This window comes from Rhododendron vialii, chromosome 7a (assembly GCF_030253575.1).
Source record: "Rhododendron vialii isolate Sample 1 chromosome 7a, ASM3025357v1".
NCBI lineage: Eukaryota > Viridiplantae > Streptophyta > Magnoliopsida > Ericales > Ericaceae > Rhododendron > Rhododendron vialii.
Window position 1 is genome coordinate 28485074 of NC_080563.1, and position 27736 is coordinate 28512809.

The following is a 27736-nucleotide window of genomic DNA, read 5'->3' on the forward strand; positions in this document are numbered from 1 at the left end:
GGATACTCGTTCATTATTTTACGCTTTTGGTTGATTGAAGTAGATGTTGTGGTATGTCTTAATGATCGATATAGACTTGTTAAGCGTTATAACATGACGTGATGATTGGTGAGTAGAGAAACGTACAATGGAAGCATTATTGAGTATCTTTGGCCGTAAAGTATGTCATAGGGTTCATAGTTGGTCGATGGGGTTTTGCCTAATGGTCCGGAAGAGAATAGGGTAACTCGTATCTTCGTACTTCATTTAGATGGATCATCCTAGGTTCATTTCGTATTCGTTCCATAGATTCTCGTTTAGAACCTAGCGGGCGGTGTGTCGGGAGTCGTTGTGGGATTGGTACGTGACGTAGGGCGTCGTGATAGACTTTGAGAGATAACGTGACCAAATGCGTTTAATGATGTACAAAAGGACATGTTTGTGAGTTTAAAATGCATTGAATGATGACGAATGAAAGAATGTGGCCTTGGGAAGTGTTGCCTTATTGTATTCGGATTGTTAATGCTTATACGTTTGTGTGAGTTGTGAATTTGAATTGAGGGTCCTGCAACGCAAGGTGTGGTAATGCGGAAACCCAGGTGGAAAGAATTCACTGTAACGCAAGGGGTGGTAATACGGTTGAATGTCTCGCATGATGAAGGAAATTATGATTGGTTATAGAAGTTCGTGTTGTGTTTGTTGCTTGAGATGGTAACTGTCGAACAAAGGAATAAATGATTGATTTTTATCAAAGTTTTGAAAGGAAAGGAATTTAGTTTTGGAAAAAGGATTTCTATGAAAAATCCTCCAGTATTCCTAAGCGAATCAACGGTTCCGGTATTTGGGCACAAATCAATGGATTCCGGTATTCAAGCGAATCAACAGAGCTTGACCCGTGAAGGTCGAGAGTTTTCTCAAAGTTATTTTGGCAACAAAAAGGAAACGTTTTCCTTCTATAGAAGAGGCTTGATGGTAAAAGGTAAGAAATGAGGAAAATAATGGTGGCAGTCATTCGAGAAATCTTAAAATGATTTGAGAAAACGGTATTGGGTTGATTGGATTGATTTTGTGCTTAAAGCTGCTCCTAGTTGTTGTACGAATGGCAAGGGATATCCATAAGACGTATTGAATTCCTTAGTCGCTGTTTGTTGGTTTATTGTGCCTTTTGTATCTTCGATTGTCCATTGGAAATCATTCATTCTTGTGGCATGTTTTATTGCATTTACATATAGCTTGGGTATAGAATTCTCTACTGGGCTAGTGTAGCTCAACCTATCATTTTCAGGTACACCTCAAGGATTTTGACGCGGAGTGCATGGTGTGCATGCTTGACTTCATATCTTTTGAAAGCCATCCCGAGAAGTGATTCTATGATCTTTTGAAAGGATTAAATTGTAAATTCATTTGAAGTTTTTATTTATTTATGATATTATGTAACCTCTAAATTTACTGTCTTTAACTAACTATGGAGATTGGGCCGTAGTGCCAATGTTGTAAATCTTTAAACTTGGAAACCTAGTTTGTAAATGATTATTTGAAATTCTCTCTTTTGGGTATTATCTGTACTATGTGAGGATCATTTATTGAAATAGATTATTTATTTATGTTAAAAATCGAGGGCTTGACATTTTCGATTGCCTCACAAGACCCTTTGAATGCCTCTATTTTTATTCACAAATATCTCAGAAAATTTCCAACACTTCTCACTTATCATTGTCGGTTGCCTCCATAATTATATTTTTCTATCAAATTAGCTCAAAACACCTTATATATCGTTTTGGTTGATTAAAATTGTCAATCCATTTAACGGATGCTTTATTATATATCTCATAAATTTTATATCTGCTGAAACCTCTCAGACATCTTAGTTAGTTCAATTTGTTCAATCAAAGTTGTTGTATTAATCGACAGTTCAATTTCTTAGTTGTATGTGTCATATTTTATTTTCGTATAAACCTCTCAGGCATCTTAGTTAGGTCAATATAACTTTTTACTTTTTTGCTTTCAATAATTTAAGTTGTTGGGCGTCATGTTCATTAATATATCCAAGATAAAAAGTTCTACGAAATGAAGGCATTTGACTATTGATAAAAAATTGTTACTTAATCAATTAGACCCCAACCAAGGAGTAAATTTAAAATCATTATCAATACTTGGATTCACCGTTGGAGTAATTTTTCCCATACATTAGTATAACAGGGCCTGAAAATGGTGAGCCAGTGTATTGTCGGGTGAAGCAATGACTACAATGGCTACTGGCGAGCCAATATTGTTCTTGCAAATGGGTATAATATGATAAAAATAGGAGTCATTTATTGAGTGTCAAATAGTGATTAGTTTATTGAGTCGATTAGCTCTCCAATAAATCAAGAACACTGCTATACGCACAGATTTTCTCAAATAGACAACGCGTATAGATGAACTTTGGACCCGTTTTGGGTCCCACAAAGATGATCGGAGCCTCTCATTTTGTTCAAAACATCTTGTTTAAGGTCACCGTAAAAAATCAGCTCATTTGGATATCAGTAAAGGGGTTTACGAAACACCCAACTTTGCTTTAGAAAATAGCCTGTTTTCTGAAGCAAAGTTGGGTGTTTCGTAAACCCCCTTATCGATATCCAAATGAGTTGATTTTTTATGGGGACCTTGAAGAAGATGTTTTGAACAAAATGAGCGGCTCCAATCATCTTTGCGGGACCCAAAACGGGTCCAAAGTCAATCTGTACGCGCTGCCTGTTTTAAAAAAATCTGTGTCGGTAGCAGTTTTGATAAATCAATTGGGGCTACATCTATCTCACTAAGAGGTCAAGAGTTCGAATCTTTCTACCGACTGTGAGTACATCGACCCGGGGGTGTTTCCGCACGCTGCCATTGGTAGGGGTTTCAGTTATTTTGTTCGTGTGCTCTCAGCAGTCTCGTCATCATTTTTACAGCTTTAGAGATTATCGCTTGTTCACCGGACGCCTTCAGCGAATTTATGGTGTTCAACACTCCTATTAAGCGGATAGTCTCAACACGTTATCATCTCTTTTTCAGAGGCAACTTTTCTTTAGAGGTCATCGGCTGGATCCCAGGCCGATACTTTCAGCGAATTAAATCTTCCCTTTTTCAAGGGAAACTCTTCTTTGGAGGCCATCGCTTGGAACCTTGGCAGATGCTCAGCGAATTAAAATACGTACCCGGATTTGAGGTGAACCTGAGAAACTGCTGCTAACTGGCAAGACTCGTGGTCTATGTAACCAGAGATTTGTTAAAAGGGGCTCGGGAGATAAGTTATGAGATGGAAATGTGTTAGGCACCCATCTAGCCCATGCAACCTTACGAGGGACTTGCAGAGGGGAAAGCTTTGGGGAGGGAGGAGATGAAGAAAGAAATGGAGAAGGAACTACAGGCACCGTACGATCAAGGGTACTACCATGCCGAAGAAGATGCTGCAAATGAGCTCCAAGAAGACGAGGTTGAGATGAAGCAAGCACAACACAACGAGAGCTTTATGTTTGGTTATAACAAAGGCCTGGACGACGCAGGGGTTGAGTCCAACGACGAAAGGAGGATCTTAGTCGAAGTTCCTCCTTTGGCCCCTACTGAAGCCACAGCAGAAAATGCAACTGCCAGCCCCACCGAAGCATCGAATGTGCAAGCTCCTTTAGAAAATCCTGTGTTATCCCCATCTGCTACTCCTCCTCCTATTGTTTGAGAAATTTACTTTTATTTACTCAACTTTTGTTAAAACATTTCATTTGACATGGTCGGCGCCGAACATGTGGCCTTAGCCGTATTGTAGTATGTAATTAATACACGTTTTGAGGGTGGCACCGAACGATCTACCACTGCCACGCCTCGATAGACTTATGAATGTTTTAGGGGATGGTAACGAACGATGCATCATCAACCATGCCCCAATTAATGATCGAGTTGTTTAGGAAATGTTTACAAGTCTTTTTACTCGTTATAATTTCTCTCTGTCGATATTACTTTGTGTTGGCATTCGGATTACCCATTACTCGTTGAGAAATGCAAAATGTATTCAGAAGTTCATCAGTTCGATTGCATGTAACAAGAAAACGTAAAAATGCCAGAAATTTCACAAGTCTGTTTGCTCGGAATTTACCCATATAGTAGCCCCCAACTTTAGTGGATTGCCGAGGAAAAAGCGAAAATTCAGTAAGGCAAAAGAATGGGTAAAAAAATCAGAAACACCAAGCTTCATTGCTCAAAGTAATTCAAAGAGTGCGAGGCTACGAGGATTTCGCCCTTTACAGTAACCAAGTGTAACACCTCCTTATCCGAAGGTAACAAAAATGTGTCGAATGTAAACGAATAGGGTAAAGATGCCTGAGCCCGAAGGCAAACCAATATCCCGAAGGAAGGATCATTGGGTGGAAGTGCCTTAGCCAGAAGGCTATAAACCGGGCTAGATAGTATGTCCAACAAATGAAACTCCAATTCGAATAAACACAAATAAACAAATAAACGAATTTTCAATAACAAAAACGTCTGGAGGCTTACAACTCGAGCAAAAACAGAAAAACAAGAACAAAACAAACAAGGAGAGGAAGACGCCGAGGCTACCCATGAAACTTTCTAAGTTTTTGGGCGTTCCAAGGGTTAGCGATCGATGTACCATCCATCTCTGCAAGTTTGTAAATGCCGTGGTCGATCTTTTCTACTACTCAGTAGGGGCCTTCATAAGGATCTTTGACTTTGGTTAACTTGCTTGCTTCAACGACCATCTGAAGGACTAGATTGCCGACGTTGAACGGTTCGAGCCCGAACATTCTTTTTGTAGCCCCTAGCGACCTCCAGTTGATATGCTGCGTGCCGAATATTAGCGTTGTCGCAGAGCTCTTCGGCGAAATCTAACTTGGCTCCCACAAGAGCGTTGTTATCCACCAGATTGAAATTCTCTGTCCGAGCAGTGGGAATCAATGTTGATAAGGGAAGGACGACTTCCATTCCGTAAGCCATTGAGAACGGTGTGCGACCTGTCGATCGCCGAGGGGTAGTACGATAAGACCACAGAACGTGTGGAAGTTCTTTGACCCATAATCCAAGCTTCCGATCCAAGCGCCGTTTGAGCCCTTGAGTGATAGTTTTGTTCAATGCCTCGGCTTGGCCGTTGCCCTGAGGATAAGCGACAAATGAATTGTGGATCGTGATGTTGTGTCTTTTGTAAAAAGTCTTGATAGCGGCTGCAACAAACTGGGAGCTGTTATTAGAAAGGATGGCATAAGGTACTCTGAACCTAGAGATGATGTGCTTCCGGATGAAACGTTCCACGTCTCCGGCGGTTGTCTTGACCAATGGTGAAGCTTCCTCCCATTTTGTAAATAAGTCAGTGGCAGTAAGCATGTACTCAAACCCTCCAGGTGCGTTCAGCATTTTGCCAACAATGTCAAAAGCCCAAACCGCGAACGACCATGGACTAGTGATCATTAGGAAAGACAGGCTGGTGGATGAGTGATACTTGTTGCTGACACCGAACACAGTGCTTCACATAATCTTCTGATTGCTTTGCCATTTTTAACCCCCAATGGCCTTGTGTTTGCGCTCGTTGGGCCATAGTTCGACCTCCCGAGTGTGCCCCACAACTTCTTGAGTGAAGTTCGTCCAAAACACTCTCCACTTGATCTTCATGAACAACTCGTAAATCGGGGCCAGTGAATGTTCTTCGGTACAAATTTCCATTCGGATTCAAGAAGTAATTTGCGGCCCGACAACAAACCTTGTGCGCTTCATGTTTGTTCGACGGGAGTATTTGGTCTTTCAAATAGGCAATGATGGGATCCATTTGGCTTGGACCAAGTGTGATTGCCATAACCGAACAAACAGATGGTTCGAAGTTTGGAGTTTCAACTTCGTCAAACACAATTGTGCGACTGCCCGAGGTCTTGTAAACTGAAGCAAGACCTGCCAAGGTGTCAGCGTGAGCATTATGTTCCCGAGCGATCCATTCCACCTCCACTCGGCCAAACTGTTTGAGAACTGCCAAAACATGACTAACATAAGCATTCATACGCTCATCTTTAGTTTGGTAGTCGTCGTTTAGATGACCCACAATCAGCCGAGAGTCACAAAACACGTGAACCGAATCTGCTTCCATCCTAAGAGCAAGTTGTAGACCAGCAATGAGAGCTTCATACTCAGCTTCGTTGTTTGTCGCGGGATACCCGATGGAAACAACAATTTCATGAACGGTTCCACTCGGAGAAACTGTAACGATCCGGATTTTTGACCCAATTTTTTTTTAATACAAATTTATATTTTTAAATTTCTAATTCAATAATTAATTAGATTGAATAATTAAAATATATTATTATGTGTATAATTGATATTATTTGCATTATTGTATAAGATATGTATTTAAACTTTAGATATACAGGGAATCAGTGATTCATATTCATCTCTTATCTTTTCTATCTAAACCCTAAGTAGAACTCTATTCAAACTAACTCTCCACTTCTCTTTCTCTCATCCTATACATAAAAGCGTCCAGATACATTCTCACCATGTACATACATGCGTCCACATACATTTGAATTGAAAACCCCCCAAATGTGGCACTTATCACCCATCTTTTTATCATTATCAGTATCACTCTCCTTCCTCATTCCACCACTTCTACACTTATCATCTCACATTCTCACTACTTTATTCTCTCTCATTATACATACCCACATAATCCGAAAATTGAACACCAGTATATTATTTCACTCCCAATTTTATTGTTGAGTCTAGAATAGAGAGAGAGAGAGAGAGAGAGAGAGAGAGAGAGAGAGAGAGAGAGAGAGAGAGAGTTGTGACCGTAGGTGTGTGCACACCGCTGCTGCGGGCCCTGTCGGAGTGCCGCCGAACGCTGCCTCGAGATTTCAAAACCACCATGGCGATCTACGGACACCGCATAACACTTATCCGAACTTAGAATCGCGTTTGAGGTAGTTTTCCGAAAACCCAAAACCTTTATCTGCATTTTAATGGAGTTACTTAGATTTAAAGTTTATTGAAGATGATGATCTGCTGTTAAATTGTTAATTTATCTTTAGTCCTGTTTATACTAAAATTTAGTCCGGTTGTGCTGTAATGATTAGTGTTATACCCTGTGAAAATTTATGATCGTTTAACAAGTGTTTGATTGTGAAATTATTATTGATGTTGCATTGTTAATTTGTATTTGAGTGGACGTTTACGTGTTTAATAAATTATTGGGGTAGATAAATATTTATGAAATATTAACAAGAATATTTTATTAGTAAAAATTTATTTAGATTGTAAACAAGACATATTTTAGATTATATATTAGTTAATCTTTAACTCTAATAAATATTGACTAGAATAGCCTCGCATAATTTTGTTGTTATAAAAATCTCATATTAATATTTAATATAGTTAGTAAATACTAAATTTAGCAATAAGTATTTTCCAATAAAAATTTGTTCGTAAAATCTATGAATAATATGAGAGTTAAAGAAAATGTTTAAATAGTATAAATGTTTTATAAAATTTCTTAATGAGAGAAATAGACTTAATTTTAAGTGTAGTAATTAATTGTTTGACTAAATATTATTTTGTTACTCGTACGATTAATTCTATAATATGATTAATTTTATCGCATGGTTATGTGTTGTTAGTACTTTTAGTTGAAATGTTGAACCGTGTGATATTTTGTTGTGGCTGTAGATTGGACAAATAGGTTCCCGGGGTGGTTACGAGTAGTGAATCATGTAGACGATGATAAGTAAATGGAAAATGGTAAAGTGCTGAAAGTGTGAGTACTGTGTGGATTGTGAATTGAGCCATGGCGATGGCAAGGGTAACCTATGGGGCCCTGTGTTGAAATGGGTTACCTGCGGGGCCCATTGTTGTGACACTAACGTATAATACGTCATGGGAAGTTTCTCTTCGAGGAAGGAATGGGTCCCATGAGACGGTTATAGTTAGTGAGTCGCTAACGTATGATACGTCATGGGAAGTTTCTCTTCGAGGAAGAGAATGGGTCCCATGAGACGGTTATAGTTAGTGAGACGTTAATGTATGATACGTCATGGGAAGTTTCTCTTGGAGAAAGAGAATGGGTCCCATGAGACGGTTATAGTTAGCGTGGGGTAGTGGATGTCCGACCCTAATGTACGATACGTCATGGGATGACTCGATCCTCCTGTTATGGTCTTAAGTGAGAACATACTCGGTACATAACTTAGGTGAGCTCATCTAGGACCCTGGTGCAGGACAAGCAAGAGGAAGGGTGGACCCATGAGACGATTGTAGTTAGTGGATGTGGGAGGAAAGGATCTCGCGGAGAGAATCCTTAGATTACATGTAAGATGATGGATAGTAAAGAGAAAAAAATGATGTGTTATTATTTTGTACCTTCGGTGTATTATGAATTATTATATTGTTGATCTGCATATTGTGGTATTGGGTTTTAGGATTTCTACTTAGTGAATTATCACTCAGGATACGTTTGTATCCTGGCAAATCGTTTGCTTCGGCGTTCAATTTGCCAGAGTGTGCAGGATTCCACAGTGGAGCAGTTGATACAGGTGGGACTTCCTAGAACGGAGTCTGGACCAACGTTGCTTGGAATTCGTGTCAAAACTAGAGTCGCTCTGGAGTTGCTTTTATTAAGTAAATGTATATAGATTTTTGTATTATTTTGAAATTGTAATTTTTTTATAAGGATAAATAAGGGCCTAATAGTTTGTAAAATTCAGTGTATTTTAGGGTTAATGCTTCCGAAATCCCTTGAGAAATCGGAGCGTTACAGAAACTAATACGATGCCTGCACCTGTGCCATTGACATTCGAAGCCCCTTCAACCATCATTCTCCATGCATCTCCTGAAAAGAGCTTCCATTCTCTCTTAGGCTTCTTGGTGCCTAATGTATAACGAGCACGTTGGGACAATATTTGTCAGAATCTCAATGAAGGGCCCGCATTGGAGGGAACATCAGTGTCAAATTTTAATACTCCCATCGTTACTATTTAAATGACGACTATTCTATTTTGTGTTATCTTAAAATAAGTATCTACTTTGGAAAGTTAATTGGTAAAGTGGAAGATAATTTTGAAAAGTAGAGGTAAAAGTTGATATGAAAAGTGTAAAGTAGAGAGAAACTTTGATGGAAAAAGTGTAAAGTAGAAGTGAAAGTTGACTCATAAAACGTGTTTTTCAAACTGGGACATTTAAAAAGGGACGGAGGGAGTACTATATACGAAGAAGTTACAAAATCATTAACCGAAGATTACTCCCTTTGTTCAAATTCTTTTGTCTCTCGTCATATTCCAATCGGATAAAAAATTAATTATAATTTTAATTGATAATACTATTTTATATGCAATATCAATCTTGTTTAATAGATTTTAATGAGCTCTTTTAAACGATATTTTTAAAATCACCTAAAAAATTATAGATTGCAAGATAATCAATTGAAAAGTAGCATGGACTCTCAATAAAGACTAGAACGGAGAGAGTATTTTCGAAAAGAGAGAAACTTATTCACGGTGGAACGGCTCGCTTAATCTCACCCATCCAGTGGATTTGACTTGCAATAGTGGATCATTGTGATTTTTCCTTGTTTTGTCTTACGAATTTCATTCTTTTTTTAGTTTTTTTTAATTTGTGTTGTTTGTTAATAGTGGATCATTGAAACACAAGAATGCGTTTGGATCTGTACTTTTGGTTTGCATTATATGTTTATATATTTCTTTTGTTTCTTGTTTGAATTTTGGTTCATAATGAGTCGAATACTCCCCTTTATCTTTTATGTGTAATACACAAAGCACACAAATAAATTTATATGCATTTTTTATGTGTGACACCAAACTAAAACACATTTTTGGATCATTTTCTCCAACATATATGGTTATCTGTCCAAATTCATACTATGTATTATCACAAAAAGACAAAAAAATAAGGTTATTTATGCAATATCTGTACTCTTTATAATCGCAATAAAACTAACAGATATGTTTATATGTTCAAATTTATATTATGTATTATCTCAAAAAAAAATAGATAAAGTTATTTTTTCAAAATATGTGCTTTGTATAATCGCAATAAAACTAACAGATATACTTATTTGTTCAATTCTAAACTCTGCATTATCCAAAAAATACAAATAGATAAGGTTATCTTTTTTTTAATCAGCAACAAATCAGATTATTTTTGCAAATTCTGAAATCCATATAATTGCAATAAAAGCAACTTATATGGTTGTTTATCCATATCTATACTTTGTATTATGCCAAAAGACTAACAGATAAGGTTATTTATGTAAAATTTGTAATCTGTACAATATATTGTAATAAAGTCAATAGATATACCAACATATGTGTTTCATTTTTTGACTTTAGGCTGATTTTTTATTGTAAAAAAGTAAAGATAATTTTTTTAAAATTTTTTTTAGGAAACAAAACAAGAAGTAAAATTCATTTTGCTAAAAAATCCTAGACCCAATAGAATAAGAAGAAAAAAAAACTCCAAACCATAATTGTAGTATCTGCAATTTTGAAACATATTTCATCGGTGCATTGAGATTTAGGTATGCTTAGTTTTTAATTAATAAAAAGAGTTTAGGGGTAACTACAGTAAATTAGTTGCATGAAAAGGCAGAGGTGTCAATGGTGTGGTGTGTGAGCACGTGGAGAAGAGAGACGGGGTATTTTTGTCAAATCGAGGACCTTGAGCATCCATAATAGAATAAGCAAAAGTTGCCATATCATCTTTTGTTTATCTATTTAAGGGGTTGCTAAGGTTAACAATGTAGAGGTCCACAACGGTACAATCAAAATTGAATAACCAAAACTTGCCACATCATCTTTTCAACTTATAAAAATCTAGAAAATGTGACATAGAAAACAATTTTTTTAAAATAGTTTTCAAATGAATAAAAACAGGTTATTAGAAAAAGAGACAATTGTTTTTCGAAAACTATGATTTAAAAAAACAGTTTTCGAGAAAAAGTTTTACAAAAAAAGTTTTTTTTTTCAAAAGAACAGTGTTTGAAAAAAAAATTCTAATAAAAAACTGTTTTGAAATAAATTGTTTTTGCAAAAAAAAAAACTCTTTTAGTGAAAAAAAATGTTTTGAAAAAAAAAAGAACTATTTTTGCAAAAAATAAAACCAGTTTTTAAAAATATTTTTCTCAGAAACATATTGAAAATGTAAGATAGAGAAGGTTTTTGTGCAATGATGGTGTACTTGATTGAGAAAATGTAGAAACAACTAAATTTGATTATTGACAAAAGAATGTTAGTTTTGATTATCCAATAGCCAAAATTTGATGAGTTGGTAAGAGGTTGCTAAGTTTGGTTATTTCAATGTGAGCTCTTTTTTGAGTAAATGTTGCTAACCTTAGCAATATTTTGATTTTGCTTATACCACTGTGGATGTTCTTAGACTGTAGTACTAATACTTTTAAATTAGTACACCGTAAACTTTACTGATCAGGCTCCGTTCTGGTTTCTTAAAAAAAGAAACTTTTATAAAATGAAGGTAAAAACTCAAAAATCATGTGTTCACGCGAATGGAAGTTGCGAACCAAGTGAAGGTCGATGTGGTAGAGGCGCAAATGAAAGGCAAGATAGGTTCCAAGCTGAGAGAGGGACAAACGCTCCAAAATGCGGCCAAGATAGATGCCGACACAAAGATTATAGCAACGCAAAGGCAAGGAGAGGGAAAGAAGGAAGAGATTCGGGTTAAAACCGAGGTGAAGGTTTTTGAGAACCACAGAGAGGCTGAGGTGGCAGAGGCTAATGCTGAGTTGGCAAAAAAGAAGGCTGGGTGTGTTGAACAATTGAGGCTCGGACTTCTCTTCGTAAATTTCAAAGACGGGTGGATCTCCAAGCTTTCCTTCTCAACTAATATCTGTAAATGTAAGTGTTTGCACAGTAGAAAACAATATAGAGATAGGGCAAAATTTGTGCGTGGGTTGTGATAGGATTTCCCCTCTTCTGGGTTTTCTTTTATAGGCATATATACCCATGTAACGTTACAGGGAAAACTGCTCCCTATTATTTAGATAGTGGGGGTTATCTCACTCACCCATATCTCTCTAACCACCCCTTTTATTTAAGGAGCACATCACATAATATAACCATATCACCCCATCCACATGCATACCTCTTATTAAGTGGGATACACCTAATAGTGGTTTGACCAAATCAAACTCATAGCCAACTTGGCCAATCACACTTGTTGTTTTCTCTTGTGCAAACACACAGAATAATTTCATGCTCAAAAAGGAAACGTTAGCCAATAATAAATAAGGCAAACATAATTAACCATGAGGTATGTAAAATATGGAGGGCTATTTGGCCACTCATTCCAACAGGGTGGACTAAAGAGGCTCAAGTGGCAGAGGTGGAAGCAAACAAGGCGGTGGCACTGCGGGATGCAGAGTTGCAAAGGGAGGTTGAGAGGATGAACGCGTTGACTCGGACAGAGAAGCTTAAGGCTGAGTTTTTGAGTAAAGCCAGTGTTGAGTATGAAACCAAGGTATGGAAATTTTTTACATTTGTCCAATGCAATAAAACTTGTATTGGCAAAGTTAAATGCTGGCCAAAACTAAATTAAATACGAAATAATTTTGTTTAAATGATTCTTTTATGTAGAAAACTACACGTACAAAGTTATTGGAACAATGATCATCTACAAAACTACGCTAGTATAGTACTATATCAGAAAAATGTGCCTTTCGTAAATAGAAAATACAGGCGCCTCTATGTTTTGGTATGTATAAAATATTTTTGTGATTATACCATCAGATATAGATGAAAGTGAAACTACATGATATGATAAAGTACTATATATCTCAAGCCGCTAATTTTCATCAAAACAAAAGGTGCAAGAGGCAAATTGGGAGTTCTACAGCAAGCAGAAAGCGGCAGAAGCGCTTCAGTACGAGAAAGAGAAAGAAGCTCAGGCCCAAAAAGCCATAGCCGAGGCAACTTTTTATGCTCGTAAACAAGTCGCTGATGGCGAACTTTATGCCAACAGAAAGAAGCCGAGGGACTTGTGTCCCTTGCCCAAGCCCAAGGAACTTACATCCGTACCCTCCTTGATGCTTTGGGTGGAAACTACGGCGCTTTGAGAGATTACTTAATGATTAAAGGTGGAATGTTTCAAGAGATTGCAAAGATTAATGCAGAGGCAGTAAGGGGGTTGCAACCGAAAATAAGTGTCTGGACGAATGGTAATGGTAGTGGTGGTGGCGATGCGGCGGATGGTGGTGCGATGAACGAAGTTGCTGGGGTGTATAAGATGTTACCGCCATTATTTACGATGATTCAGGAGCAGACAGGGATGTTGCCACCGCCGTGGATGGGGAGCTTGACTTACTCTGGTGCTAAGTAAATGTGATCTCGGAAACTACGTACCGAGTAAATCTTGAAGAAAATGTTGGTACAAGCTGTAAAAGCTGGTAAATGATTGATGAGGCAAGAGCCTTGTGCCTGCCTAGTTTTCCCCTATTTATAGCAGTAATGATCCTAAAAAATTGACAAATAAGGCCCTGAAAAACGCTCCACGTGTCCTCTGCGAAATACTCCTCCCAACTTATTTAAAAAGGATAAAAATAAGTACCACCGTTGATAATGGTGGTAACTCCTCTAATTGATTCCACGTGACCTTTTGAAGGCCTTTTTCCACTTTAAAAAAGTGGAAAAAGTGACATAACTTCTATTTTTCAAGGCCTTTTTCCACTTTCAAACATGCACAAACTATTTTTGCTATAAATATGGCTCACTCACACTCCATGTAGCAATAACTTCTTAGTAACCGTCATGGTGGAGGACTATTCCCTGAATATGCCTTGAAAAGGTGTCAACCGTCCCTTGAATTTAGGCTCTAAAATTCGACACGTGTCACATGTCTTCAAACCACTTCCTTTAAGCTCAAATTGATTGTAGACATTGATTGAAATCCGAAATTCCTTGATGGTTGTCACGTGGCACTTTAAATAGGTCAAAACTAGCAAAATTCCTATTTTTGGGGACTATTCCCTGATTTTGTTCATCCCACTAACCATATTCAACTGAAACATGTTTCGTTAAGTGCCACGTGGCATTCATGATTGATCCTCATGTATTTAACATTTTTAATGCTTAAAATCCAAGGGAATGAAGGAATATTCCTTGAGAATTTGTGAATACAATCAAACCCTGAAAAATCTCAACTACCTTGAAAAGTAGGAGTTTGTTGCTGTATACTACTAGGATATGGCAAATCTAATGTATCCTTGTCATTTTGGAATTGGTTCTTCAACCGTTAATCCTTTTCGCACTTGGACTTGATCGACTTTGACTTTCTTGTTGGCCAACCAAGCAGACCCACTTGATTTTGACTCTTTGTTGACCATGAGTTCAGGCCTGCCTGCCACGTGGTACTCAATCATTTGTAAACACTATCTAGCGATTTGCAATTTACCCGGCCACCAATAAATTGAATCCAACAACTTGTCTCACACAATTTAACCACCAACAATATGTAACTCTTCGTCAGCTTTCAACTTCCAATTAGCTTTGCAGGCAAAGTCGTTTCCTAGTTCACAAAAAAGGCCGAAAAAAATGAGTTGCTATTGCCAAATTTTTGATAATTGAGGAAAGGAAAACATAGATATAGATATAGATATAGACAGTTATTTTCAAATGAGGTAAAATAAGGACCTCTCCATTTCTCCCATTTTCCGTTCGAATTTCGATGATCCGAGCCGCTCAATGTGTTCAGAACGTGATTTTAAGAGTATTTGCGAGGAATCAGCAAAAAAAAATGATCAGAAAGGGCTTCATTCGAGCAGTTTTTATTTGAACCGTTCGATAAAAAACAAACAAAAACTGCTCGGATGAAGCCTTTCCGGTCATTTTTTTTTGCTGATTTTTCGCGAATATCCTTAGAATCACGTTCTGAACACATTGAGCGGCTTGGATCATCGAAATTCTATAGGAAAAGGAAGGTCCTCATTTTATTAAGTTAAGGTGGTCCTTAGGAGAAAGAGACTCTAGATATAGATATTCTCATACAAAGTGTAGCGACTAGACCAGGCTGACCATGGATCCCCTTTCGGCCCAAACACTTGGCCTGAAAAAGTATATCTAAGAAGGTACCAAATAGCCATAGGTGGGTGTTAATATACCATATATGGCTTTAGCTCTCAACCGATGTCGGACTCAACGCTCTTAAACCCCCAAATCTGGGTATTGCACAAAGTATTATGGAGACTCACCCCCCACCCAAAAAAAAAAAAAAAAAAGTATTATGGAGACTGTTAATTTTTGTTTTTGACTTTATTTAAAAAAAAATTGTATTGCAATTGTAATTTTTTTACTTTTTAGATTCCTCTCATCATGACGAAGCAATAATCCTAAAAAATCAACAAAAAACTAACGAATGTGAAATTTTTTTTGAATAAGAACAGAAAAATAAGTTATTTGGCTTATAATGCAAAACTAGGCCCGAAGAGGGATTGACAAATGAAATATTGATTACTTCTTTTATATTACTTCTTGTATATTGAAAAGAATTATTCAGGGCTAATCGCAATGACAGTCTTGGGCATTGCTTAAATATGAAAAGTTTCTCTTTTAGGGATAATTTCAAAATAGCACCCTTTCGCACAAATCACATAAAAGCACCTGACCTTTTAAAATTATCAAAAAAATACTTGACCTATTTAAAAACTCATCAATTTTACACCCGCCGTTAACTTTCCATCCAAAACAAACTGAAATGTTGAAAATGTGCATTTTGGCACAAATATTGGCAAAACAAGATTAAGGCACATTTTGGCAAAACATAATATTATACTCATAAACAAGATTAAGGCTCGATTTGGCTTTAAAAGTCAATTAATAACTTAATTTTTGTCTTTTTCAAAAGAAAAAAAAACGCATTTGTTAGTTTGCGTCAAGACGAATCAATAAGTCACAAAAATTACTTAACTTTTCAATCCAAATCCACCCTAAATAAGGAATCAAGCTTAATTTAGTAATTAAATACCCATAACTATGCAGCCAAATAAGATTACTCTGTATTAAACAAAGGAAAAAGGCAAAAATAAAAAATATAGAATAGTCAAGCTTAATTTAGTAATTAAATACCCATGACTTGTCACTTTTCACACCTACCCATGACTATTTTATGTTTTTTGTCAAGCTTAAAACTAACAAATGCGCTTTTTTCTTTTGAATAAAGATAAAAATTAAGTTATTAATTGACTTTGAAAGCCAAATCGAGCCTTAATCTTGTTTATGAGTATAATATTGTGTTTTGCCAATATTCGTGCCAAAATGTACATTTTGAGCATTTCCGTTTGTTTTGGATGGAAAGTTAATGACGGGTGTAAAATTGATAAGTTTTTAAATAGGTCAGGTATTTTTCTGATAATTTTAAAAGGTCAGATGCCTGTGTGTGATTTGTACGAAAGGTCACGTGCTATTTCGAAAATTTCCCTCTCTTTTATTAAAATCCCTTTCCTAATACGCCCTCTCTTTTATACATTGGATCATTTATGTATCTCCTGACCGTTACAGCTGTGCTTAAACTAAAATCTTTTTGGCCACGTGTTCCTAGATTCTCTCTCTCTCTCACTCTCTCTCACTCCACTCTCTCACGTTCAAGTGGTCTTAATTAGGGAAAATCTGAGTCCTAGTTCAGTCAATATTTCCTAATTCTGTAACTTGAACTCCAAGACTCATAGTTTGAGGAAACCAAATCCCAGTTCGATCAAACTTAGGATTGATTCCCTTTCTAATTACAGCAATGATCAAACGCACGTCCCATTCCTATATATATGACTATACGTATACACATTGTTGCCCTACAAATTTCACCTAGTTTTCTTCTCATTCACCGCAAAACATTCTTCTATTCTTCATTCTCTGTTTTTCTTCTTCTCTGTTTTCTCGTCCTCTGTTTTACACATAAACACCAAAGAAAAAGAACAAGAAGATGGATAATAATTCTCTAACTGCCAATGATTTTGAGGGTATCCAGCCCAAACCCAATTGCTTTGAGTATGATAATTTGGCGGCGGTAGCTTTTGTGGCCCTTGCCAAATCCAAAGGAATGATGATGTTAGAGAGAGAAGAATGCTAAAGCGTCGATGCGAAAGTCAAGAAAACCCAATGGTTTCCTCCGAAAAAACGTATTCGGTCTGACATTGGTTGCAGTAATGGAGAAAAAGCCAGGCCAATGAAGAAGAAGAAGAAGGGGGATGGGGATTGTGGTCCACTCCCGCCTCCAGATTTGCCCCAAAACTTCAGAGACAAAATCCAAGCGCTCAACGGTTGTGAGTTGAAATTGGTAATCCAAAAGATGCCTACCTTATCTGATGTTGACCGTAATCGTATGTCAATTCTGATTAGAGAAATCAGAAACGAGTTCCTGAGAAGTGAGGAAAAGGCTATGTTCGACTCGCGTCGAAAGGAGAAAGAGAAAATAAAGGGCATAGAGGTGGAGCTAATTGAGCCTTCATGCGAAAGGGTGACTACATTGAGCTGTGGGCATTCCGTGTGGAAGGAAAACTAAAGTTTGCGCTTGTGAAAGTCGACGATGGTGTGGGTGGTGGACCTGATGGCGACGATGGTGGAGGAGAGAGTGGAATCGGAAGCAGCAGCGGAGGGAGTGGCTGTGGTTCAGACGAAAGGGAAGCTCATGATAGAACAGAGAAAGCAGGGCAATCTACCTATATAGGACAGTTTACCTATTGTTGATTGTTTACCTATGTCACGCTTATCTGTAATCGTTGATTTTAGATATCTTATGTCGGTTAAATTTACGAGGATCCAGGATAAGATTGACATAATTCGAATCTTATTTTATTATGCCACTTATTACGGTTCATATACAGTTTCTTCTATTCTTAGAATATTTGCAGTCTCCGCATTCTATGTGTGTTTCTAGATATGGAGTATTTTAGGAGCTTAAAAAGGGAAGTCAAAGATTGGTGGGCTTTCTATTTAGGGCAAATTTCACTGACCTCCCCTGAGGTTTCTGAAATGCCAGAGACCTCCCCTCCTCTTGCTGACAATGTTAGGATTCCCCCTTCTGTTAATATACTGCCCTAACGTTGTTAAGTCTTGCAATGAAATGACAAATACACCCTCAAGTGCTATCATATTTATTACACAACATTTAACCTTATTCCTAGAAAAAGATAACAGATTAACCAAACAATCCTACTTGCCATGAATGGATCTTTCCTCTACCTCTTCAAATTTCACACACCCCTGTATACTTACATGCATATGCTACATTTGTTTGTAAATTGTAAATTTAAAATTAAGCATCGCCTCTCTCTTCAGCTAGTTCCTTCACTCTGCTTGATCTACAATTCAAACCCCTCTTAGGAAGAAAAAATAAAGTGATTGATGAATTTAGTGACCCAAAGAGTAAAATTGAAAACGAGTCAGATTTTGGGTGTTAATTGTGTGGGATAAGATGTGGGGAAACAAATAAGAGGAACACAAAGGGTATGATTAGCTTGTTTGGAAAAAAAAAAAAATAGAATCTAAACTCATGTTCATTAGCAATTGGAAGATATACAAATAAATATAAATATAAGAGGGATATAAACCATATTATTTAAGAAAAAAAAAAAAACAAGGTCTCCTTGTATGGGGGGTTTAATATGATATCGGGTGGATTTCACGTGGCCGTGTCGACATAGTGCTCGAGCAGCTCATTTGGGCTGTCAAAAAGTATGTTGGACGATCCAAATTGAAACTCTTTCTCCCCTCTTACCCCACCACCCTCTTTCCACTTTCTCTCTCCAAATATGAGCCTTCCAAAATCGAAATGGATGGCCTAGATGCGCCGAGTTGGCATCACGTGGTACCCACCCAGCACTCAAAAATTTTGGAAGGCAAAGAAATAGGTCTATAATAGTGAGGGTGAGGTAGGTCATGAGATAGAGAGTGATGTGAGTAGTGTGTCTAGTACCGTGAGACCTCATTCCGCTAAAACTTTTTTTTTAGAACTTTTTGTCCTTATTAAAAAAATTCGCGATTGTTCATTTTACGCCAAACTTTTGTGAAATATCGAGACGAATCAGAAAAGTTTTTACTTTTGCCCAAATATTTTGGAAAAATAACCACTAACTTTTTTTTACTTAAAAGTGGTCATTTCCCAAAATACTTGGGTAAAAGTAAAAAAATCTACTTTTTCGATTCATCTCGTTAAAAAAGTCAAGAAAATTTCGCGCAAAACTTACAAACGAGAAAAAATTCAAATAAGAAAAAAAAAAAAAGTCCAAAAAGTACTTTTAGTGCTTAGTGGAATAGGGTCTAAGAATTGAGAAAAAAAGAAAAGAAAAAAGATTGAGACTTGTGAGGATGTAATCAGTTGCCTAGTACTTGGCTTGCCTGGGTGTAAATACAATCTAACTCAAAGGGTTATTTTGCCATTTCATTGCTGAGTTTAACTCCGTTTGCCAAAAAAATTGACGGAAGGGGGAATCCTAACATTGTCAGCAAAAGCAGGGGAGGTCTCTGGCATTTCAGAAACCTCAGGGGAGGTTTCTGCATTTGTCAGAAACCTCAGGGGAGGTTTCTGCATTTGTCAGAAACCTCAGGGGAGGTCAGTGAAATTTGCCCTTCTATTTACTGAGAGGCTAGTTGCAGAAACTAGTAACCTTTTTTTGTTTTTGTTTTTTTCGCGAGAGATTCGGAAGTCAAGTTTTGACCATTTTTACAGGTGTAAGCTATTGACATCAAGAGTTGTATCACTTTGAATTATGTCTGCTGGTTGAGTTTGGAATTGGAACCCTGAACTGAACAGACTGCACAAGCCAGAGGAACAGACAAAAAAAAAGGTAGAAATGAGAATCAACAAGTTGACAATTAGGAAACCCCACACTTCGTAGTTGGTCCTAGTGGATTCTCAACCCACAACTGGACTCGAAAGCCAGGTATGATGTGTATGGTCTAGCAAAATACAAGACAAATTCAACAAAGCCATTCTGGCCTTCATGCTAACTAGCAGCATGAAAATTGAGCATTATTGCTCTCAACAGCATCTGCTCTACTACTTCTTAGCATTCAAATCTCAGTCGTATCATTTTACAAGCATAAAGTTAATTTTTGGTTTCTTGTGTGTTCTGGTTGGTAGGTAGTTATTTCTCTCTAATGAAACACACACACACACACACACAGAGCATCTAATACGTAAGTAATGGTTTCGGTCAAAGAATTAGTACCAACTTTGCTACCAGCCTACCACACACACATGCACAGTCGAATTAGTACCAACTTTGCTACCAGCCTACCACACACACATGCACAGTCGAATTAGTACCAACTTTGCTACCAGCCTACCACACACACATGCAGTCACTCACATTCTGAGCGGGACCACACAAGTGTCTTTGTGTATGCGTTTGTGGGTGTCAGTTTTTAGAATTTGTGAAGAATAAAACTAACTTAATACTAAACCAGTATTTGAGCAATTCCACTTCTTCAAATTTAGATTCACAGCTGGAGATGAGAAAGGAAACCCAACAAATAATGTGAAGAAAAGAGAACAATAAACAAAGTACACTATTATGTTCTTTGACATATGAAATCCCAGATCGACAATGTCCGTTGCATATGCTAGTGTACACTTATGCTCACAGAATCGTACGTGCCTATCTGTACTCTTTTGCGGTAAAGCACCACATACCTGTTTTTGTATGATTACAATCCAAGAAAGACATCAAAAATGGAAAGGGCCAATCTTACAGCAAGTTTCAGAAATCCACCCCATAATGGCTGTCTTGGCCAATCCAGAAGCACAAAATTCACAGTAGATGCTTTCATCTACGGCGCCAGTTGCAGTATAATTTCACATCCCTTACATAAAGACTGCATACAAGAACCCACCCAGTATCTGTTTTTTAAGAACCCCAATTGGGAATATTTGCAGTGGCTTCATTCACCATTTTCACCAGAGTTACCTGCCACACCAAAAAAATTGTCCACAGTTCATTCAAATAACACTCAAGGAAGGAGGAGAACCATGATTTTGTTTCCATAATAGCAACATGAGAAAACGAGAGCTAACTGTTGCGCTGATGTCCAGAATTCTATCTGATTCTGATAATCTGTGAATGTGTAATGTTTTTGTGTGCGCGTTGTGTGTGAGCATTGTGCAGACATGTAAAGCAAAACACTAGAATATAAGTCAAAACTCAAAAGACTCAAGACATGATATAGTGCTAGATTTCGTCACCAGTTTAGATATAATAAAAAAAAATCCAATCAACCCACCGGAACTTAACAAATCTGTGAACTTTTGTGTTGTTAGAATCTAAGAACTTTAGTTACAGCTTGTGTCGAGGTATAGTGCTGTAAAAACATGCATAGCCAGTAGAGTAGTATCTTACCAAAGGAATACAGTTACACAAAGGAAGATATTTGAATCATGTCCATCCCATAGAACTTTAAATTGGTAACTTTGCAACAGACCCAGTGCGTGCCTCTCCTTTAGTTGATTTAAGAAAAACATTGAGTTCCTTACTTACCAAAAGGAAAGGGAAAAAACAAGCCCAGATTAAATTAGTCACTTAGTCACAAGCACGTTTCTATGCATACATAAATTAGTACGAAAAGCGGCAAACTCTTGCATCATGCAGAGGATTTGGATTCTTGGAAAAGGATTTGGATTCTTGGAAAAAGACACCGTATATCTACATCAGATATAGGAAGTTTTAGCTCGAAAGATATTGCTTCTGCCTAATACTATATTTTTGTACCATCAATAACAAGAGTGGTTAGCTGAGTCCCTTTTAACTTCATTTCTTTTTTTAGTTTCATGTTTTATTCAGCTGCCTCCAACAAATGGTTTTAGTTTCAGTCTGTAGTAAATCACCCTTATCAAATATGCTCGCCCCATGTAGGAGATGAGGTACCTTCACGACTACCCAAATAAAGATAAAAGAAGAGCACTTGGAAATTTGAAAGAAGTAACATACTACACGTAGAATATGATGAAAACATACCACACTTTCTGGAACACCAGGTGGAGGCATTGGAAGGTTTCTTGGAGGCCAGACAGCATCAAAGGATCTTTTGTCAAATCTCCATTCTCCAATCTTTCCATAGGTCAATTTACCCTGAATATCAAAGCATGAGAATTGAGATGTTAAAACTAAAAGTCACATGTTTTCTTAAGAAACAAGTTCCCGACACAAAGTTCTCCCACCCAGCGGCCAAGTAACCCTTCTTCATGTTACTGCTATGCTGGAAACAGACTTAATGGTTGATCAAAAGCAGTTTTGTGATCATCAAAGCACATTTTCGAAAATTTTGAATCTTTTATCCCTATGAGGACTTGGAGTTAGAATACCTTCAGATCATAGTCACATCCATATGTGTAATGAATGATGAATTTGTTCCCGATTTCTGTATCCCAAGGAGGCTGCAGCGCAGACAAACAAGAGCCCCACTAAGGGTACCAACAAGGAGAGTACTGATGGGGTACTGACGGAGTGTGGGGCCCACTTTTGGATCCCACACGAATAATCCGAACCGTTCATTTATTTATAATAATTTTTTAGTAACCCTGCAAAAAATCAGCTCAGTAGGATATGTATAAATGGTTAATCCAATCTTTCAACTTTTCATTCAGAATTCTGAATCCTGAATTCTGAATCGAAACTTAAAAATTGGACTAACCACTTACACATATCCAATTGAGCTGATTTTTTGTGGGGCTACTGAAAAAATTATTTTAAAATTAATTAACGGTTTGGATTATCCGTGTGGGACCCAAAAGTTGACCGCAAACGCCGCTAGTACCCCATCAGTACTCTCCTCGTCGGCACCTCTAGCATTTTTGGAAAAACAAACAAGTGTGAGTATAACGATAGAAAGCAAACATGCAGAGGCGAAAGCTTTACATCAGTCAAAAGCTATTGATATGCTATTTTATCCCTACTTTTTGATAAGCTCTATTAACATGGTCTACAAAGCCCCAATCAATCTTAGGAACTGTCAGTTTTGGGAAAACGTATAAGAAATTAAAAAATAAAAGATTCACGTGTGACTAGTAAAAATAAAAGATTACTGGGCAGTTGGTTTCGACGTTTCATATACTCCTCTCTTTTCTATCTGATCACTCCTGCTGCCACACCTTTTTTTTAGGGTTCTGGGCCCTGATTGCAGTGATCTCCCCTATAATATAGATTTGCCCTTCACGTTCTGGAAATTATTCTCTCTGGTTAATTGACTCGACGGGTTGAGAGCAAATTACCCATATAACCTTCAGTTTTCTATTTATGAAATAAACAGTAAAAACTGAGATATCTCATATGTAGCAAAATGACCCTTTTGTCCATGACGTAGTATTGTTTTTTCTTCACTCTCTTCAAGGGAAGAAGGGAGGCACAGCCAAGGGTGGTCATTAGGGGTGGGCATGCCTGACACGAAAAATAAAATAAATCTATCTAATTGAGTTAAAAGTAAACATTTTTATGAGTAACTTTATTCATTAGACATTAATTTGGTGAACTGTCAATAAATAACAATAAAAATTTAGCTAAAAGTAGGACTTTTTGGCATGACACGACTCGACACGAAAGATTAGGTGAGTTCAGAAAATGTGGTGGGAATTCATAAATAAGATTTTAGAGACATAACACGAAAATGACACAAAATACTTGTATGCCCACCCCTAGTGGCCATGGCAACCCTCTAACTTTTTAATAACCACCGGAGGATCCCCAGAAATTTCAAACTAAAAACCAATCATAATAGATGTGTTGTGGGCCTGTGGCCCCCAAGTTTTTTTAACTGGCAGTTCCTCCCTTCTTCGCGGGAAGAGACTTAGGAAAAAGCGAGACTATGTCATGGGCAAAAGGGTGAAGAGAAGATAAGAGAATGTTAAAAAACTTAGGGGCCATTTTACATGTATTATAAGTTTTTTTTTAGTTAGAAATTTCTAAGCGTCCCTGAACATAAAATTGCAATGGAGTCCTTGCTAAATTTTCTAAAATACATCAAATTCACCAAATAAAAAGTTGTATGATTTGCCAATAGTGACAACAGGACAATCCAGAGTTTGTAGTAAGGTACGCATATTTAAATCTCCAGCATCTTTATTATGTGCACATCTTGATCTTGGGACTGAATCTTCAGAAGCTTTCTTAGTAGACTGGTTCTAAATCACATATAAACATTGATGCTAGGTTACTCGTTTGTTTCAGACTTTGAAGACAACCTACCAGCCAGCTTATTTACAAAGCAATACTTCCTTTTCTAAAAAAGGAAGCTATCGTTGCTTGACTCTAAAAGTTCCTACCTTACTTTATGATAGTACAACATTTTATAATTAATAGCCTCAACCTAAAGCTAACTTGTGACCCTTGGAAATGATGTGTCAAAAAAGGAAGGCATAATCCTAAAATAGTTACAGCTGACTTTTACAAACCTCAAGACACAAACAAAGTTAAACCAATAATACAAAGACGCAGTATCCAAACCTGAATCATGAAGTCCTTGTACAAGATATTACCCACTCCATGTAGAGCAGACGCAACAGCGTAAGCATACCTGCATATTAACGACGTAACATCAGAATGGATAACAACTGGCAATAGGAATAAGTTAACGGAATACAACACTTAAGAAAGAAACCTTACATCTCAAGGACCCAACCAAAACTTTTATCAGCTTCAGGGTCCTTTTTCATTGCCAAGGAAACATTCATCCAAGTGGGAGCTATCTTTTTAAGAGCTTCCTAATATCATCACAAGCAATGAGATATAAAAGGATAGTAATCAAATGTACAATATTACTAGGAAGCTTGATATGCATGCACCTTTCCAACAATGACAGGCGAATTTCCAATTGGATCAATGTTGGCAATTGGTCCCTTGTCCTCTGGAAAAAACTTTCGAAGAACAGTCTCATACTTCTTTGGTTCAATATAAAAGAAAGGGAATGCAACTCCAAGGCCATCCCTGGATAGGTTTGGTATGGGCTTAACTATAAGGTGATCTGGCTCCGCCATCAAAATATATCTGCATAAAATTAAGAAACACTTTCACTGGACCTGCTCATTGAAGAGCAAAAATTGTTCAAGAAATCATGTGCCAAAACAAGAGAGTTAGGTTCTCCCATACTCTTCTTTGATGTCCGCCTGCTGAAGCCATTGTACAAATGCCCAAGGTCTATTGAGAACTATGTAACCCTGCAATTGTGAAGTGAAATGGTAAATCATATACTGCAAAAATTACCATAATGAAATATGCAGTTGGAATCACACGAAATGGAAGCAAGGCATTCTCCAGTTCATGGCCATGTTTCTACACAACGATTCTGGGAACTTTTCAATCGTGACGTAGCTATCTCTGTCCATTAGAAATCCTAGGCTGCTATACTCCTTGAGAATTGAAAAAACAATATATTCAAATCCTTGTTAGGACCAACTGCTAAAGCATAGCTGCGTAGTGTCTAACTAAAGAAACTAAATATACGGGACAGAGAGATGGAACAGAAAAAGAAGAGAAAGAAACCAATCATATACTTGAACTTTGAACTCGAACACACAAAAACTAAGGAAACCCACATGAAACTTTAGATTAACCAAAAAAAAGTAACTAAATAACGGTTTAGTCTGTGTAGATTAGCTTGACAAATTTGAAGATACTCCTTCTAGTAAAGCTGAGCACAACAAACTTGGAGTGAAAAAAATAGGAAGAGAAACCCTATGGCCCTTTGTTTGACCGATCATCCGACTGGACTATACATCCCAAACAACCACGTATCCCGCGTTTGGTCAAAAAACTTAACGAGATTATCCATCACATACAAAACCCAAACTATATCGTCCAGAGAGATGAATCCCATCACTGTAGTATCCCAAGAGCATCCCCAGCCCTTACCCCATTATAAACTCTTAAACTCAAAAGTTGAGTAAAACCCCCTTAAAATCCACTCCACTGCTTTACTCAAACCTATGCCAAAGTTAGGTTTACACCAAATTTTTTTTATTCAAATGAAGGAAGACTCAAAGTCTTGCTCAAATTTTGCAAGGCCATTTTTCCCTCCCAAATTTACAATCATGCCATTAATGAAGTACAAATTTTTGCATAGATTTGAGTTTGCCCATCGGAATATTTCATCCCAAATAAAGCTTTTACTCAAATTCGAGAAAGGACGGTAGATGCTCGAAATTATGTTCTCTTCACTATGAGTGTCATTAAAAATAAGAACCCTAATATTACCTGATCCATTCCATCAGGCAGAGGCTGAGCAATAAAAGTTGGGATCTCATCCATGAACCGGTCAGGCCTCCCAGAGTGCAAGATCCTGGTGAACCCACCCATTTCCGAACCGGGTTGATCCCTAAACCTCTTGAACCAGTAGTACATGACCCTAGCCTGCCACGTATTGTACACAGAATCAGAGGACGTTACTGCTGTATGAAACAGCCTCTTCTTGGATCTGTCCAACGGCATTTTGATGATGGGGTCAACTGATATGAACCCACCATCGCCGTCAGGTGTTGCGATTGATGGGTTGGTTTTTGATGGGCCGGGGAATTCGGATTTGAGAGGGGCGTTTGCTGAGATGATTACGTTGTAGGTGATTAGGGCTGCTGACAGGGTTATGACCAGGGTGAAGAAGATGTTCCCACAACCCATTTCTGTTTTAGGCTCTGTGACTGTCTAGGTTCTCTCTCTAGACATGGGTAGAGAGAGAGAGAGAGAGAGAGAGAGAGAGAGGAGATGGTGGCTTGTGGAAGTCGCGTTTGTAGTCTGTTGTACTAGTAGTGTTTTTGGCAGCAGGTGGGGAGTTGAATTGAGAAAATGGTGGATGGCCAATTGGAAATGTATTTCGATTAAAAAAAGAAAAAAAGAAAAAGGTATTTCGATTAGATTATGCTTTAGCAATCGAGCCTTCAGCAGTACGCGAGTAGCACACATGGACATGGGGTTGACTAGGAGACTAGATGGCCCGTAAAATGGCCGGGTTTTAAGAACGGCAATCTTGCTGCTGCTGCTGCTTCTTTTCTTCTTTTCTTTTTTTTATAGAACGGCCAATCTTTCAGAAATGGAATTGGCTTCTCGGCAGTCAATGAAGTGGACAACACCATACGGTTGGTTCTCTCTCCTCGTCGCCGTGTTCTTCATGGGCTCCAGGTTGCGGGCGGTGATTCGTTAGGACGGCGAGGGCTCCTCAGGCCGGCTCCGCCGGCGGATGGTGGCTCCTGTGTCCCGTCCCTCTTCCTCGTCTCCAGATCTGCTGTTCCTGGTCCGGCGGTGAGCTTAATAAGGTGTGTGGATGGTGTTTGGGGGTTTTTCCGTTCTTTTTCATCTGTTTTTTTTTTCCGTTCTCTTCTACCGGCGGGTTTTTCCCGTCCGGTTCTGTACCAGTCTAGATGCTCTAGATCTAGTGGGTGATGGTGGTGGGCAAATAACCCGGCGCCTATTGAGGAATGGTCCGGTGTTGGTGATCTTTGTGTGTTTGGATGTTTTGTTTTGGGGCTGGGGAGTTTCGGTGGTGTTTGTTGGGGTTGGTGGTGGTGCGGTGGTGTTTGTTTGGGCTGCATCAGATTTCGACTGGATGAAGATAAGTCTTTGGTCGCCGTGGTCCGGAGATGTTCGTTCCACTTCCTGGTCTACCCAGTGAACCTTTTGGTTTTTGTCCAGGAGACCTGTTAGATTTTAGTTGATTTTTTGTTGTTTTGCTTTCGGATTTCAGCGATGCTTAATTGTTTACAGGTTTGAGCTGTGGATCCTTTTTGATCCTCTGTTATCTAGACCGAGATTGGTTCTTAT

The 27736-nt window shown here is 37.9% G+C and overlaps 1 protein-coding gene and 1 pseudogene across 2 annotated transcripts; one reads left to right on the plus strand and one right to left on the minus strand.

Annotated features, from left to right (window-relative positions):
* Nucleotides 1-11476: 11476 nt before the first annotated feature.
* LOC131332862 (flotillin-like protein 4) lies at nucleotides 11477-13505 on the plus strand (annotated as a pseudogene).
* A 6986-nt stretch (nucleotides 13506-20491) lies between these two features.
* On the minus strand, nucleotides 20492-26938 carry LOC131334145 (hydroxyproline O-arabinosyltransferase 1). 2 transcript variants are annotated; one of them, XM_058369026.1, is made up of 8 exons: nucleotides 26180-26938; nucleotides 25076-25143; nucleotides 24772-24973; nucleotides 24593-24690; nucleotides 24434-24503; nucleotides 22300-22371; nucleotides 21953-22066; nucleotides 20492-20908 (listed from the first exon to the last, which is right to left on the minus strand). In XM_058369026.1, the coding sequence occupies exons 1-8, from the start codon at nucleotides 26597-26599 to the stop codon at nucleotides 20849-20851; spliced, it is 1104 nt and encodes a 367-aa protein (XP_058225009.1). In that variant the 5' UTR covers nucleotides 26600-26938; the 3' UTR covers nucleotides 20492-20848. The 2 variants fall into 2 exon arrangements, with proteins under 2 accessions (XP_058225009.1, XP_058225010.1); XM_058369027.1 differs by lacking the exon at nucleotides 22300-22371 and having other exon boundaries at nucleotides 26180-26814.
* Between the last annotated feature and the right edge of the window lie 798 nt (nucleotides 26939-27736).

Bases quoted from the DNA above. Each gene is read 5' to 3' on its own strand.
- LOC131334145 (XM_058369026.1), bottom strand. From the start codon at position 26,599: ATGGGTTGTGGGAACATCTTCTTCACCCTGGTCATAACCCTGTCAGCA. The intron at 25,144-26,179 runs GTAATATTAGGG...TCACAATTGCAG, and splicing joins TGCCTGATGGAATGGATCAG to GGTTACATAGTTCTCAATAG. The intron at 22,372-24,433 runs GTTTGGATACTG...TCTGCGCTGCAG, and splicing joins ACAAGGACTTCATGATTCAG to CCTCCTTGGGATACAGAAAT.